The sequence below is a fragment of the Leopardus geoffroyi genome, chromosome B2 (genome assembly GCF_018350155.1).
Source record: "Leopardus geoffroyi isolate Oge1 chromosome B2, O.geoffroyi_Oge1_pat1.0, whole genome shotgun sequence".
Classification (NCBI taxonomy): domain Eukaryota; kingdom Metazoa; phylum Chordata; class Mammalia; order Carnivora; family Felidae; genus Leopardus; species Leopardus geoffroyi.
The window spans coordinates 87,337,438-87,352,886 of record NC_059332.1 but is presented as its reverse complement, the minus strand read 5'-3'; the positions used below and the strand labels follow the sequence as shown (position 1 = coordinate 87,352,886).

The following is a 15,449-nucleotide window of genomic DNA, read 5'->3' as shown; positions in this document are numbered from 1 at the left end:
GCTCGGTCTACGTCTGGTTAAACATTGTAACTCCAGCACTCAACACTGTGCCTAGAAAAGAGTTAAAAGTGCCAACTGTTCCAGCTTTGTTTTGGTTTCTCCATCTGAACACTGACTCCAAAAGTCACTTAACTTTCATCTCACAAGCAGGTTGTGAGCTTGAAAGAACAGTGTATGATTCTAGCAGGTCACATGATTGAAGGAAAAAAGCACAACTTCTTGTACTCAAGGAAACATGCTCCAGTGCGTGAAAATCAGCTCTTCTACCTAATATCTGGCGATCCTCGGGTGGGTTATTTAAACATACCGCACTTTGGTTTTCTTATCTGCATCACGGGAATAATGAAACTTTCTTCACGAGCTTTGTAACACAGGTATTATAAAGGAGGCACTCTCCGTGTAACCTACCAGAATATCAGGGGCGTTGTGGTAAGAGATGAAAGACTGGGAGTAGCAGCAAACACTGTTCAAGGCCAATAAGTAGTATGCACTTGCTCACACGCTTTCTCTCTTACACACACACACACACACACACACACATACAATCAAACCGTCTCCCAAAATTAAATTAAAAAGCCAACCAGCAGAGACCTAAGAGAAGAGAAGCTAAGTAATAGGAGGGGCTAAATTATGGTCTAAAGGAAGACAAAACTTACTACATTATATTATTATATAATGTGCACATGCTATATATATATTTTTTAAGTTTATTTATTTATTTTGAGAGAGACAGAGAAAGTGTAAGCAGGGGAGGGGCAGAACGAGAGAGACAAAGAATCCCAATCAGTCTCCACACTATCAGCAATGGAGCCCTATGTGGACTCACGAACCACAAGATTAGGACCTGAGCTGAAACCAAGAGTTGGACGCTTAACTGACTGAGCCATCCAGGAGCCCCCACCCCCGCTTTTTTTTTTTTTTTATTTGAGAGAGAGAGCATGAGTGAGCAAGGGGCAGAGAGAAAAAGAGAGAGAGTTCATGAGGGGCAGAGAGAGTGGGAGAGAGAGAGGAATCAAAAGAGAATCTTGAAGTGGGGATTGAGCTCACCCAATGTGGTGATCAAGCTCACAAATCCTGAGACCGTGACCTGAGCCGAAGTCAGATGCTTAACCGACTGAGCCACCCAGGGGCCCCACGTGTATGTATTATATAGAACAACCCAAAATATGTTGTTTGAAAAGCTCCCTGAATAATATAGCCTTTCTGGAAGATTAATGCCTGATGCGTCAGTGTATAAAATGTAACACTATTTTAATGGAACTAAAAGGTCACTTTTCAGATATTCTGCTTCATTTCTACAATTGAGAATTATTCCTTCTTTTAATCTATAGACATTTCAAGTATTTCCCTCTAGATCCTCTATAGTACTGGGTTTCATCATATTTAAAACACTTTTTAAAAAAGACTTTCTTTTATGATTTGGCATTTTTGAAAATTTTTTTTACTTGCTACTTGGCAACAGTGCAGTTGATATTCTCTTAAACATTAAAACCAAGATTATGAAAATAAAATAAAATAAAAACAAAAAAATAAAACCAAGATTATGACTGGAATTATACAAATAAAACCAACAACAAAAAAAAACAAAACAAATAAAACCAACAAATTGCCCATGGGCCTAAGTTGGTTTCTATAACACTTTGAGACCTTGACAAGAGAAACCAAAAAAATTCACAATTAATTTCTATTCTCATTTATATGAGATATGCATACAAAGTCCTTTTTCTACCATTTAAATCATAGGAAGTACTAAATAAATGGCATTTAGTTAGCTATAACCATACTGCATATTTTAATCTTCAAAAAAGCAATAAACATAAATTGACATGGATACAGCAAGAAAGTACAATGCTAAGTAAAATAAGTCAGTCAGGGAAAGACAATACTATATGATTTAACTCATATGGGGAATATAAGAAACAAAACAATCAATCATGGTTGGGGGGGTTGCAGAGAGAGTGACACACACACAAACTAAGAAACAGACTCTTAACTACGGAGTGCAAACTGATGGTTACCAGAGGGGAGGTGGGTGGTGGGCGGGGGAGGAGTTAAATGTGTGATAGGGATTAAGGAGCATACTTGTGATGAGCACTGGGTAATGTATGGAAGTGTCGAATCACTGTATTATACACCTGAAACTAGTATTACACTGTATGTTAATTACACTGGAAATAAATAAAATAAAATAAAATAAAATAAAATAAAGCAACAAACATACCACTGTATCTCATAAGCCACTGAAAATCGCACCCTAAAGTTCTACTAAACAAGACCACATGCCTTCAGCAACACACACTTAACAACCATAAACGTCCATTAGGCCAATTGTATCTCTGTCTCTGGAGCAAACAGTTGGAAAGCATGAAGACAAGAACATGCATAGAAAAAAAAAAAAAAAAAACAGAAACGCTACATAGATTTACGAGCACTTTAAATTTTAACAAACTGTTTTACAGATTGTCCTTCTGATCCTGGATCTAGATACATCCTATCGCCCCGTTCACACTGCATTATGGTGCACTGTAATGCCACACTGCCTTATGGTGGTAAAGTATCAAATACCCCTCAGTTCAGAAGCAAAGGAGAGATCTGCTCTCCGCTAGAGGGATATCCAGATGACCAAGCCAGGGAGGATCCCACTGCAACCCCAATCTTATTCTGTTCAGGAAAGGTCCCCAACATTCACAACTCCAGTGACCGTCATCTGACTGATGGATGCAGGACACTTCAGGAAACTTTGTCATCCTCCGTTTAACAAACTACCCCAACTTACCCGGAAATAGTCACTGCATGCTGCTAGGACTGCCTTGTGAGCATGGAATTTCTGTTCCTCAGCAATCAGGGTGACGTCACAGAGGATGCCGTCACTTCTCTGTTGATTCAGCGCTGCCAAGACGCTATCATTGTGAGATTCCGAGTGGCAGAGCCTCTGGCCTGTCAGCATTTCTTGAATACTACAAAAGAGAGCAATTGTGTCAACATGCTTTCTCCCACCAGCCCCTGCTGTCCCTGGTGCCCCCTCACTCCTTCAGCACCTGTGTAGGGAGCGCAGATCGCAGCACACTACAAGAATGTGACCTTTGTGATTCCGTTTCCCTCCTCTCTACTATTCCCCTGCTCTCCTTTTCTCTAATTTTCTCTTTTCCTCACCCCCTCAGGGTATCTTTCTCTTTCCTACGAGTGCTTCTCTTTCTGGATTTGTGTTTTTGTGTGTGTCCATCTGTCTGTGTATGGTCCATGTCTGTGGACCAGTGAGCCTCTGATTCTGGCCTCTGTCCCCTCAATACATGTACATCTCTGAGTGCAAAGCTTTCTCTGGATGTGTATCCGTATGTGTGTATATATGGGACTCTCTCCCCTCTATGACCCCCTTCCTGAGTCTCTGATTCCTTCTCTAGTTCTGTACCACTATGGGGGGGTGGTGCAAGCTCAGAACATGATCACCACCATGCACTGATCTAGCACAGAATCCACGGGACCTAAAAGACTCACCAGAGATACGGGAAGTTAGTAAGTCTTCCCAGAGGTCACAATACTACAATAATAAATAAAACAAAACTGACTAAATGTTGATTAGAGAAAAAGGGGCTGCCACTGACTATCTCATGTAAAAAGCAATGAATAAATAATAGCAGATGATTATTAAACTTGGGAAATCATGTATCATGGGGGAACATCAAAAAAAATGTCATCGTAGATGAAAAACATCTAAGGCTGAAAGTAAAATATATCTGTATTATCAGCCTTCAAACTCTGTATGTGGTCACTGTACTAGACTTAGAAATGACCATACAGTTTTATTTGCTGTTCTATTTTTTGAAACTGTTATATTTATTCATTGTGAAACTTAGCCCTTCACTCCTTACCCCATTTTAAAATATTCATCCTATGTCCTTTAGGACTCCTAGGTGTGGGGTGCCTGGGTGGCTCAGTCGGTTGAGCATCTGACTTCGGCTCAAGTCATGATCTCATGGTTTGTGAGTTTGAGCCGCGTCGGGCCCTGTGCTGACACCTCAGAGCCTGAAGCCTGCTTCAGATTCTTTGTCTCCCTCTTTCTCTGCTCTTCTCATGCTTGTGCCCTCTCTCTTTCTCTCTCTCTCTCAAAAATAAACAACAACAACAAAAAAACTCCTAAGTGAAACCCCAGACCTTTCCAAAATAATGTAGAAGTAAGGCCATACATTGACTGTGTAGATAGCTCTGAACAATTCCAGCCTACATCTATGAATACAGTCTCCACAGTGCTTTAAAATCTCAGAACTGACATCAGACCAGGATTGGTGAGCGGCACCAGTCACAAGTTACTCCCAGAATGAGAACAAGGGCCATCGAGCCCTGTTTCTGGCCTTCGGACTCCTCTTGAAGCTGAGTGAAGATACCATGGGAATGACTGAGGACTGTCTCTCCTATCCTGACAACTGCTGCATCCAATTCTCCCCTCTGAATGTGAAAGAACCGCTCAGGGAAGCTGGGGAGTCGCCACTGGCCTAGTCTGCATGCTTAGTTTATTTAACAAAGCTCTGTCCAGCCTGTGGTGCCAGTTGGCTTGTAAACCGCAGTTCTACACAGACTGTTCCACTTTAAGGTGAAACAAATGCTTCCTATGAAATGCAGAGAACAGCCTATAAGTTTTATTGGACATTTCTGACTGGGGAGCCTCAGAAATGTCAGAACTACTGAAAGAAAAAAAAAAACTTGACAGGAGGTGATGATATAGGAAGTTCTTGTGGGAAGGTGGGAAGATTATTTTCAGTTGGAATGCAGCAGTGAGTTTTGAAATGGTTACTGTCATCGAATATTCATCTAGCAGCTCTAGCTATCCACATTTAAAATCAGTAACTGAAAACCACATTCAGAAGCATAAGTAACTTTTAACACAAATTTCTATGCAAAGCCTAGAATGGAGATGAATTAGCATTACTCAATTAAAGAAATGAGGAAACAGTAAAAGAAATATCACATCAGCTAAAGTAAAGCTTTAGGATAATTTTTGAAAAATCTTTCCTAAAAGGATGACATTTTATATATTTTAAAGTCTTCCTATGTTCTATGAATTATTCTTAGTGATTTATAATTATTAATTCAATTAATCATCATCACAACCCTATGAGGCAGGCATTATTATCTCTATTCTACAGATGACAAAACCAAAGGTCCAAGATCATGCATTTTGAGAACCTATCGCCAAGAACACAATACTGTATTTCAGCCTCCTGCTTAAAAAACAAGATAAAGACAAAACAAAACAAAATGGCAAGCTGTGAAAAAGATCTAAAAAATCTCTGATCGCAGGGGTAAAAGGTCACAAAGTCTATACTAACTTTGTATTTATATTATGCATAGTTATCTCAAAATCAAAGCTGCCTTTTAAAAAGAATACACATGAAGATAATAACAGGAAATAGTTGTAATAAATATCTAAAATCAGGCTTCAAAAATATTTATCTTTGCACTGCAACTAAGATAAGCTTGGAGATAGAAAAACAGATTCCAATTATTACTTATTTGAAATACTCATAGACAACTTATTAGATACACTCATTTCTCCCTTTTAATATTGCTTTAAATGCTAAATAAATATACTTTAAAATTTCATTTGTAGAACAGTAGAATATGTTAAAATAATTGCCTTCAAGTGTTTCCTTATTCATTTCCCAAATATAGTGCCACAATTTATGTCCTTATTATCAAGACTGAATCAGTATTTGCATTTCAGATATCTATTGACAGTGAATACATCTTGCCAGGGAAAGAGCAGCTGTAAACTGAAATTTGGCAAAAGATAAAGGGCTCAGCTCTGAAACAATGGTGATGCTGCATAATTTCACAGGATCATTCAGCTGGGCTTGAAATATTCAAGCTTAAAGAAAACAACATGCTAAATATTTAAGGCAACACTTGGCACAAGATTCCAAATATTTTGGAACCAATATGTTAGGAATCTTTAAAAGCAGAAACAAATACTCCAACATTTGGCAAGAAATAAAGGCCTATTAATCAACAAGTCTTTATTGTATTCTGAAAGCAACTTCCCACTCAACTCTCAGATATAAACCTGCAAGAGACTTCAACCCTCTAAATGTTAAGGCCTGTGCGGCCACAGAACACAGCTGGAAAGAGGCAGGCCCATCTGATGAAGTCAGTAATCATAAACAAGGAAGGGGGTGAATCAGAGACCATTAAGTACCATGTCTGAATTAAGATGGGGAGCAGATACATGCTTGCACATGGCTGCATTGACATCTATAATTTATATCAAATTGGCACACTAAGCTTCCCAACAATGTCCCTCTGTTATGTGGGAAACAATGAAGAAGGAAGGAATAGAATATTCCCAAAACTTCCTAAATTACTGGGAAAAAAAAAAACACATAAAACATGAGGCACATTTGCCAAGGGTATACAGATTTGAGTGTCATCCTAAAATTGGGAAAGGTCGACTGTGGAAGCAGTGTTGCCACCTTAAAACTTACAGGTAAGGGCAGAAGGTGACCTGGCTTCCCCAGGGCAACCCCAAAAGTCTTTCCTCTGAGGGATCCCCTAAAACTACACTGTCCAATACAATAGCCACGAGCTACAGGTGGTTACTAACCACTGGAAATGTGTGTAGTCCAAACTGAGATGTGTTGTGAGTGTAAACTGCTCTCAATGTCAGACGTAGTATGAAAAAAGAATGCAAAATATCTCATTAGTATTTTTATATTAATTACATATTGAAATAATAATATTTGGGGTATACTGATTAAAAATAAACTAGTTAAATTTATTTTACCTGTTTCTTTTTATTTCTTTTAAAAGTAACTACTTGAAAATTTTAATTATACATATGGTTCACAACATGGTCCTATTGGACAGTGTACAAGTTCCTAGGGGACATGTCCCTCATTCCTTTCCACCTGAACTCCATAAGTTCTACAGGGCACAGCCTCTGTGTGTACAACATGGGAAGCCCCCACTCTCGAAGCAGCAGACTGCGTTTTAGTGATGACAGGATGCAACCATTTGACCATATGTCAGCATTCAGTAACGGAGATAAATAAATGAGGTCTCATGGCACAGGACTATTCATGACTTCAAGTCTGTAACTTTCATTCTGGATTTGATAGCAAAAACTAAAAAATCAAATGCAGAACATGACGTTGATAACATGGTACACCCTACTCAGATGAAGCTCTACCATAGTGCAAATCACTATTTGCAGTTGACAGAGTTAACATTTTTGATCACAGAACTCTCACAGGGTCTCATTTTCATAAAGTAAATTTTGACTGAGTTTACTAAGTTTTTAACATGTAAATTCCAAAACAGCTATCTGGTTTTTAAACATTTGCATTTCAAATTTTAAAATTCAAGTCAATTTCTCTATCAATGCTTACCTAGTATTTAGACACACAAAATATATGCAAGTAGATTTCAAGTGAGGCTACCAATAAGATATCAAATACTTACAAATCAAAAGCAGTCAAGTAGCATGAAGAGTTTCATTTCTTAAACAGACCACACAAAAAACAGAAGACTGGACCAAAAAAAAAATGATAGTGCTAGAATTATTCATGATTATCTCAATTCAGTCTATTGATGAATTATCAGGTGAGTACCCTAATCACTTCAATTCTACGATCAAAATATTTCTATACAAATTAAATACATCAATATTAAAACAGCCCTATTTATTTTAGTAAGCAGACTATTAACTCCATAATGGAACTTAATTTTTCTTTTTTATAGAACACTTTATAATTTTTACATACTTTAAAATGAATGCTAACAATTAATAGCAATGGCCAAAATAATAAGCAAAGAAAACACAATATGTTAGAGGATGATTAAGAAGTAATAAAGATTATACAGAGAGAGACTTAATTATAAATGAATAGTTTTGTTTCATTCCTCCCCTCATTCATTCACTCAATAAACATTTACCCTATCCAGGTGCCATGCTAGATACTAGAGATAAAATGGTGAACAAAACAAACTTGGTAGCAGCCCTTGTCGAACATTGAGTTTAGCAAGGCAGTTACACACTAAGCAAATAATCTGGCCTCCCAGAAGCAATAATTCTGGAGCTGGGGGATGAAGGATGAGAAGGAGCTACTGTGGCAAAAAGAGTTTTCCAGGTAGGGGAGAGCAAGTCCTGGGATCCCGTGGTAGGAGGAAGCATGGTGCTCACAACAGTGTGTCAAGGGTCAAAACCTTGAGAACAAGGAAGGACAAGGTCTGCAGCTCAGAGAGAGGCTTGGCTAGAAGTGTAAATCTGGGACTCATCTACATAGAGAGGGTAACAGAAACACAGCTGTGTCTCCAGAACACAGTGCAGACACAATCAACAGCGAAAGGTTGGTAGGAAGTTAATAAAGACAGTATTCAAAATACAGAAGGAGGGATGGGCTCCGTGGTGGAAAAGGACTGCCCTTTGAGTAGGAGGAGGGAGGAAACAGGCATACCAGGAACACATATTCAAAATCTTAGCATTTTTTTGGTTTGTTAAATATAAAGATTTAGTGGAACTATCTCCACTAGGCAATGTAGGCAAGGAAACATGGATATCTGGGTTCATCTGGGTTGGAATTTTGTCAGGAAAATGCATCAAAAACACAGGAAGCAAGAGAAATCAAGGATTTAAAGAGTTGTAGAAAATGGGTGACTCAGTCGGTTAAGCATCCAACTTTGTCTCAGATCATGATCTCATAGTTCATGGGTTCAAGCCTCACGTTGGGCTCAGAGGCTGGAGCCTGTTTCAGATTCTGTGTCTCCCTCTCTCTCTGCCCCTTCCCTGCTTGTGTGCTCTCTCTCTCTCTCTCTCTCAAAAATAAATAAACATTAAAAAAAATAAAATAACATTTAAAAAATAAAAATAAAAAATAAAAGTTATAGAATCTAAACTGGATCAGAAGGGAAATGAGGGAAAGAAGGGGATGATGTGTTGGTAGAAAGTAGCAAGGCCAGTAGATGAGACACTGCAAGGAGGTCGAAGTACAACCACAGTGAGGGAAGGCTAGACGGAGAGGAGATCCTGGTAAGAGTAAAGTGGCTGATGTAGTGGTATCACAAACAGAGCAACTACTGGGATGCAAGGTCCAAGGTGTGACCATGGGAGTTGATGTCTCAGTAGAACAAGGTTTTTGGAGATAAGCAGATTGAAGATCCGAGGCCACCAAGTTGGACGGATCCTCCTTGCAGACACTGAGGACACTGGGAAATTGCAACAGGTTTCTGATGAGGAAGAACACTGTAATCTGGGTGCCAAATGCTCAGTAACTGAGGGGAAATGACCCTAACTATAGTGGAGAGGAGAGAGGAGGGAGGAGAGAGGAGGGAGAGAGAGAGAGAGTTGAAGAGCATCAGAATGAGCATGTCTCTGTTGTATTTTGTTATCGTTGCCTTCTCAGACAACCAACTTGAAGAGTAATGATGCAGAAGCAAAACCACGTCCCAGGTGACAACAATCTCTCTACCTATCCCCCCAAATACATGAGATGTGAGGAGGGCTCTTAGCAGGGCTCCAAGTGGGCCTCAGGAGAGGACAGGCCTCAGTGAAGTCAGGAGGGGAAGGGAGCTTTTCAGGGTAAGGAGATTATACAGCAGAGCAGACAATCACAGTGCAACAGTTCCTCAGGGAACAAGGGAAGTCTGGAAGGTGGGGAAGGGAGAGCTGTGAATCATATCTGGGAAGGAAAGACCATTACGGAGATGATGGTGCAGGGGAGGACAGGTGGCAGAGGGGTCAGAGTGGATCAATAAAAGCAGAGATGGTAGATTTAAAGTAAAAAACAATTTTGAGAAAAAACGCACATAGATCCTGGTAGTCAGAAATAAATCACTTGGCTGAGGTGGTGGCAGACAGATACCATGGTCTCTATGTGCCTGTATAGGCTGGATGCCACATCTGGAGCTGGATTTCTCAACCTCAGTGAAACGAACATTTGGGGCCAGATCCTTATCTACTATGGGGAGCCATCCTGCATATTGTGAGATGTTCAGCAGGATCCCTACCATCGACTGACCAGATGCCAATAGCATCCCCAACTCCAGTGACTACCAAAAATGTTGCCAGATATTGCACAATGTACACTGAGAGCAAAACCATCCCCCACTAAGAAACGCTGATCTAGAGCAACGGACTGGCTCTGGGGAGTGAAGCAGCACTGAACCGGCTGTAACAATGCCTCCTTCCATGTCTGAACATATTTTTGGAACTGGTCAACTCTAATAGTTACAGAGTTGTGGAAGAGAGGCAGTCTCATTATTCCATAGACATACACAATTCTTAATTAATAAAAAGAATCTCCTCTGTTTCACACCTCTCATTTTTTGCTCTGAAGATCCTTTTGACTATTTCCTCAGAGGATGATAAAGACTTGCGTCCACTTTGAATATTCAAAAAAATGCCCTGTGTCTTCTTCTTGACTGCATCCACAGGTTTGGGTATGTGCCAAGTTCCTTCCTGCCCCAGAGCATTTCCCCATGTCACCCCACGCATCAGTGCTCAAATTACAGACCACTTCTTCAGGAAGACACTTCGTCATTCTATCAACCCTATACTTTTCCTTCAGAGCACTTTTCACAATTATATCTGCATTGTTACTGGGTGTGATTTGTTAGATATCAGTTTCCTCCATTGAATATATGTTTTATGAAGGCAGGAACCTTCTCTCTTTTATTCATGGCTGGATCCTCTGCATCAAGTAGAGTGCTTGGCTCAATAAATATCTGTTAAATAAATGAATTATTAGAAGAATGTTGAGAGTATTTTGAGAATACATATCATACTCCCCAGAATGATTGCTTTAAAGGGGATGATGGTGATATTTATACAAGTATAGTTTTCTGATTCTTTTTTAAATCATCTACCTTTATAAAAGTATTCTTTTTTTTTTAAAACATTCCAAATAAAAAAATATAGTAAACAGTATCATTCAAAGAACCATGAGATGTAACTAGGTTTGACCCGTAAATAGATCACAGTGGTTAACCCATGTGCTATGACACTAAACTCATACACACTCTAACTGGTTTACTTAATTCCTTCAAATACGTCTTGAGCCTTGCTCTGTACTAAGCCCTGGGATGTGCAGGGTAACTATTTCGGGGTTCACTACACCAGGCAAGGAAGCATCCTACAGGCCCAACCTCAGGCAGCGTTCAGACGGCATTCTCCAGCTGGGTTCCTCAGGATCTCAGCCTTAGCAGTTTGCAAGCATTCCAGCTGAATAAAAAGACAAGAAAGAAAAGCACAGTGAGCTAAAGGCAAAAAAAGCACACTCTGGGCCTTCATGATGCGAATGCTTTAGAACCCCATGGAGGCACCTAGGGGAGTTTTATAGTCCACATTCAACTTTTTGACTGAATGCTCTTTAATAAGAAATGGTCTGGAATGTTTTTTACATTGTTTTTTTTCCCCTCACTGGAATTTCAGAGACTAAGCAGGAAAATGTGTTTAAGAACCAACAATAGCTAAATTAAAGGTTACAGTAAAAATTAAAACATCAGATGGCCAAAGGGAAAAATTAAGATTTAATAAAATAAAGCTACAAAGGTCTACACCACAAATACTAGTTGACTTGTCCTTTATAGCAATTTTACTTTTCTTCCAAACATGAATATTAGTGAAATTAAGTTAAAACCAAGTATGTCTTGGCTAAGAATCTACAGAAAGATAATTTTCTATCAAGGAGCAGATTTCTGAAAACTGCTCAAAAAATAACATCTAGAGAGGGTGAAAATTAGTAGGAAATGGAAAACAGATTCTTACAGCAGATTTAGGATTAGCACAACTGGAAATATAAAATAGAATGAAGCTGTCAGGCTTAAAACAGCTCCTTGGCTATATACTCATTTAATCACCCCCCCTGCCCCCACCACATCGTGAACCTCCTCTCAGACTTTCTTCTCTATCACTCATATAACTCCAAACAGAAAAGTAAATTATTTGAATAGTCTGGGGCCTGGTCCTCATTAGAGGATCTAACTCCCATTTTCTAATATATTCAAGTCGCAAAATTAATTCCAATCTGGATAATCTTAAACAGGCTCCCTTCTGTCCCATTTTTATTTTGAAAAGTGGTAACAGGGTAAAAATATTAAACTGTACCTATTTCTACTGATTTGTATAAAAGAGGGAGCTATGATTTCTAACCTAACTAAAATACAGTATTTGGATATATCATAATTTCTTTAAGTATTCCATTGTTCCTGAACATCAAATTGTTTTGAACATTTTCATACAATTATATTTTTTTATTTCTGGTTTTCTTTAATTATTGACAATAGGATGTCTAGACTTTCATTTATTTCTAATTTACGTTTTGACAAACCTAAAAATGAGCCTCATTTTCAACTGATCCAGGATTACTGAGCAGGACAGAGGCTCAGAATAATTCAAGGCACGTTGTTTAATTAGCTGAGAGATTTTCCTAGCAACCTATCACTGCTAGTTTCTCTCCAGAATCTAGGTTATAAACTTCAGGCTCTTACAGGCTAATGCAAACACTAACAGAGATGGACACTTCAGCTTTACAATGGCAAAAGAACATTTATTATCACAGAGAAGGGGGGGGGGGAACCTTATCTTTCTGACAGTCTTGTAAATGCTCCCAACAATTAGACACATGGAGAACAAGAATCCTAAAAGTTAAAAGAATCCAAAATTAAAGGACACATTTAACTCGATATTTTTCAGATTCCAAACACTATTAAAAATCACAAGATAAATTAAAGTCCCTTGCTATTAGGAGACCAACTCACTAAATTGGCTCTCCTCAGAAATTATCTAAATAGAACATGCTATACTCTACAAAGTTTAGTGAAATGGACACCTTTTTAAAGGTGAATTAAAATGAGTCAAAGGATCGCCTTTGAAAAGGTTTATTGTTATCTATTATTTACTATTTTTACTATAGGTTATTTACTCTTTACTATATATACTTTTATATAATTTGTATCCTTGGTTATAATCTTGGTTTTGTATAAGTAACATTTGTTTTTACATTTTATTAGGTATACTTCATATTTTAAGTTTCCCTTAAATGAAGTGTCTACTTCACTCAGCCAGACCTTCCTCCTCCCACTTCCTTGTATTTTTCCTGTAGCAGGGAGGGATATGGATTTCTTCCTAAGTGAAGGTGCTCACTTCTTCCCACAAGGCCAAAGAGATCCAGGCCAGTCTCCTGCCTTTCCCTTCTTCAGAATCTAGAAATAGATTCATGGCTGGACCACCCTGGCAGGGTCCCAGGAGCAAAACTACAGGAAGAAAGGCTAGAGTTGCTCTCCAGGCATCTTAGCTCTCAGAGCTGCTCACACCCCGTTAGGTATAAAATCACATAAGCCCTGAGGGTAGTGCTATTTGGCACAGGAAGCATGTGAGGTAGCTCTTTTTCTGTGAGTTGAGAGTAATTACATTCAGGGTCTCTTTCAGTAGTGACCATCTGCAGCTTTCTGAGCCCACTGGCACCATAGAACCAGATTATTCTATGAGTTCTAGAATGTACTCATCCCAGCCTCATCTCCCACATGCATGATCCCCAAACTATAAAGGTAAAACATCCCCTTCCACAAACTAGTCTTTGTAACCACCTGTGTAAAGAGCATGAGACTCTGATCTGTCTACTTCTACTTGGGGCAGAATGCTCCTCTCAGCCTTGCCTCACTTTAGAGACCAGCACTCCTGAGGTCTGAGATCTGGTCCCTCGGCTCACCTGTTCCCTAAGCAAGGTCCACACATGTGTCCCCTCAAGTCCTGGGCATCCACCATTTAGCCCAAGATCAAATTAAATCCCTGGGGAGCAAGTCCCACTATCAATGCTGTATCTTTAGGATACAATTCAAATGCAGCTTGCTCAAAAACACTTCCAAAGTTTTGGAGATTTTTTTGAATGATACATAAAATACTTACTGAGGAACTAGTTTATGTAAGACCAAGAGCTGAGTTCCTAGGATACAACAGCTAATGTAGGAGTTCTTCGTCTCATAGGGCTAACAGTGGACATGGTGGACAGCAAGAAGCGGCTTGAGAGTGTTTTAGCCTTCATAATCATCACTGATCTCTTCTCAAAGACATCCTAAGTAAGCACACTGCCCCCAGGCCACAGCAAGCTCTGCTTCACAAACATAGCCTCAAGACCAACTCCTAGCCCTTCCTTTTTAAACAAAAGGCTGCCCTTCAGCCCCATCCTGGCCACTGCCAGGGCCTGTTTAATTCATTCTTTAACCTTAATTGTGATACGTGCCATGGGCTCTAAGCAGTTTCCTCATGTAAAAATAGTAACACCTACCTCATTGTGTTATTGTGAGGATTAAACAAGTCTCAGAAACTATCTGTCCCATGACAGTTAGCTGTTATTATTATTGTTGTTGTTTTATTGTTACTTATGATTGATTATTAACACAGCAGAGAACTTGGCTCATCCTGTGTAATCGGGGAAGGGACTTCCCTGAGGATGAAACATCCAAGTTGATCTCTCAAAGATAATTATTACCTGGGGAGGGGTGGGAAGAAGGGTGGTTGGGAGGTGCCCTGGGCAGAGTCAACAGCCTGTGCAAAGGTCCTAAAAGCAGAAAGAAGCAGGGCCTGTTAGAGGCCAGAGTGCAGACCACACAAGCAGTATTAAGAATACTGGTCTCAGGGCTCCTGGCTGGCTCAGTAGGGGGAGCATGCAACTCTTGATCCTGGGGTCATGAGTTTGAGCCCCACATTGGCCACAGAGATTACTTAAAAAGAGAGAGAGAGAGAGAGAGAGAGAGAGAGAATGAGAATATTGGTCTCTGTCCTAAAATCAGTGGGAGTCCACAGAAGGTTTTAAAGTGAGAGACTTGAATGATGAAATTTGCATTTTAAAAAGATTGCTCTGGCTGTGGTTTGAAGGTTATTGGAAAGGTGCTAGAGTCCCCAAAGGAACAAAAGGGAACTTCCAACTCTTTGGCTCACCCTATAAGAGTAATCACTAGTTCACGCAATCAACCTCTCCCTAACATCAAAACCCCTCTGGTTTCCTGTCTGAAGGATCACATCTACTTGCCTTCATCAGATATCATCCTGAACAACCATGCCAAGTACTTGGCCCCTGGGTCTTATACATGGCTAGCACTAACTCATTGGTTGGCTGACACTGAATTCTCTGTTCAAGTGGGTTCCACTCTTCCGCTTCAGTAGTTGATAAGTTCAATAGTGGTGTCTAAGGAGAAATCTTAAGTAGAGAGAGACAGACTGAGTGTCAAGTTCCCCATCTCACTCAACCCCAATCAGTCTCCTCACATGCATGAACTTGGTATTTTTGTAGAGTGCATACCTGTCCCTGCCCAGCCTCCCACAAGGTTCTGCTGGCAACCAAGCACCTCCCACCACCAGGCCTTAACTGACTGGTCTACGAGTCTGGACCTAATAGCAAGCTAAGCCAACCAGACCCCTTCCCTGGGATTTAGAATTGGAATCACCAGTCTCCAGATCAATT

The 15,449-nt window shown here is 39.7% G+C and overlaps 1 protein-coding gene across 13 annotated transcripts in view; it reads right to left on the bottom strand.

The window, feature by feature from the left end:
* KLHL32 (kelch like family member 32) overlaps positions 1-15,449 on the bottom strand; it is a 242,419-nt gene that overhangs the window by 185,368 nt on the left and 41,602 nt on the right. For 9 of the 13 annotated variants that reach the window (XM_045499093.1, XM_045499092.1, XM_045499094.1 and 6 more), the window contains 2 exons: positions 11,134-11,209; positions 2,777-2,957 (listed from right to left, as the gene is read on the bottom strand). The exons of 1 other annotated variant lie outside the window; for it this stretch is intronic. In XM_045499093.1, coding sequence (XP_045355049.1) covers positions 2,777-2,957; positions 11,134-11,156 — 204 coding nt within the window. In that variant the 5' untranslated portion in view covers positions 11,157-11,209. Of the gene's footprint in view, positions 1-2,776; positions 2,958-11,133; positions 11,210-14,477; positions 14,547-15,449 lie in introns of all 13 variants that reach the window. 3 more of the 13 variants (XM_045499085.1, XM_045499084.1, XM_045499086.1) reach the window with 2 other exon arrangements.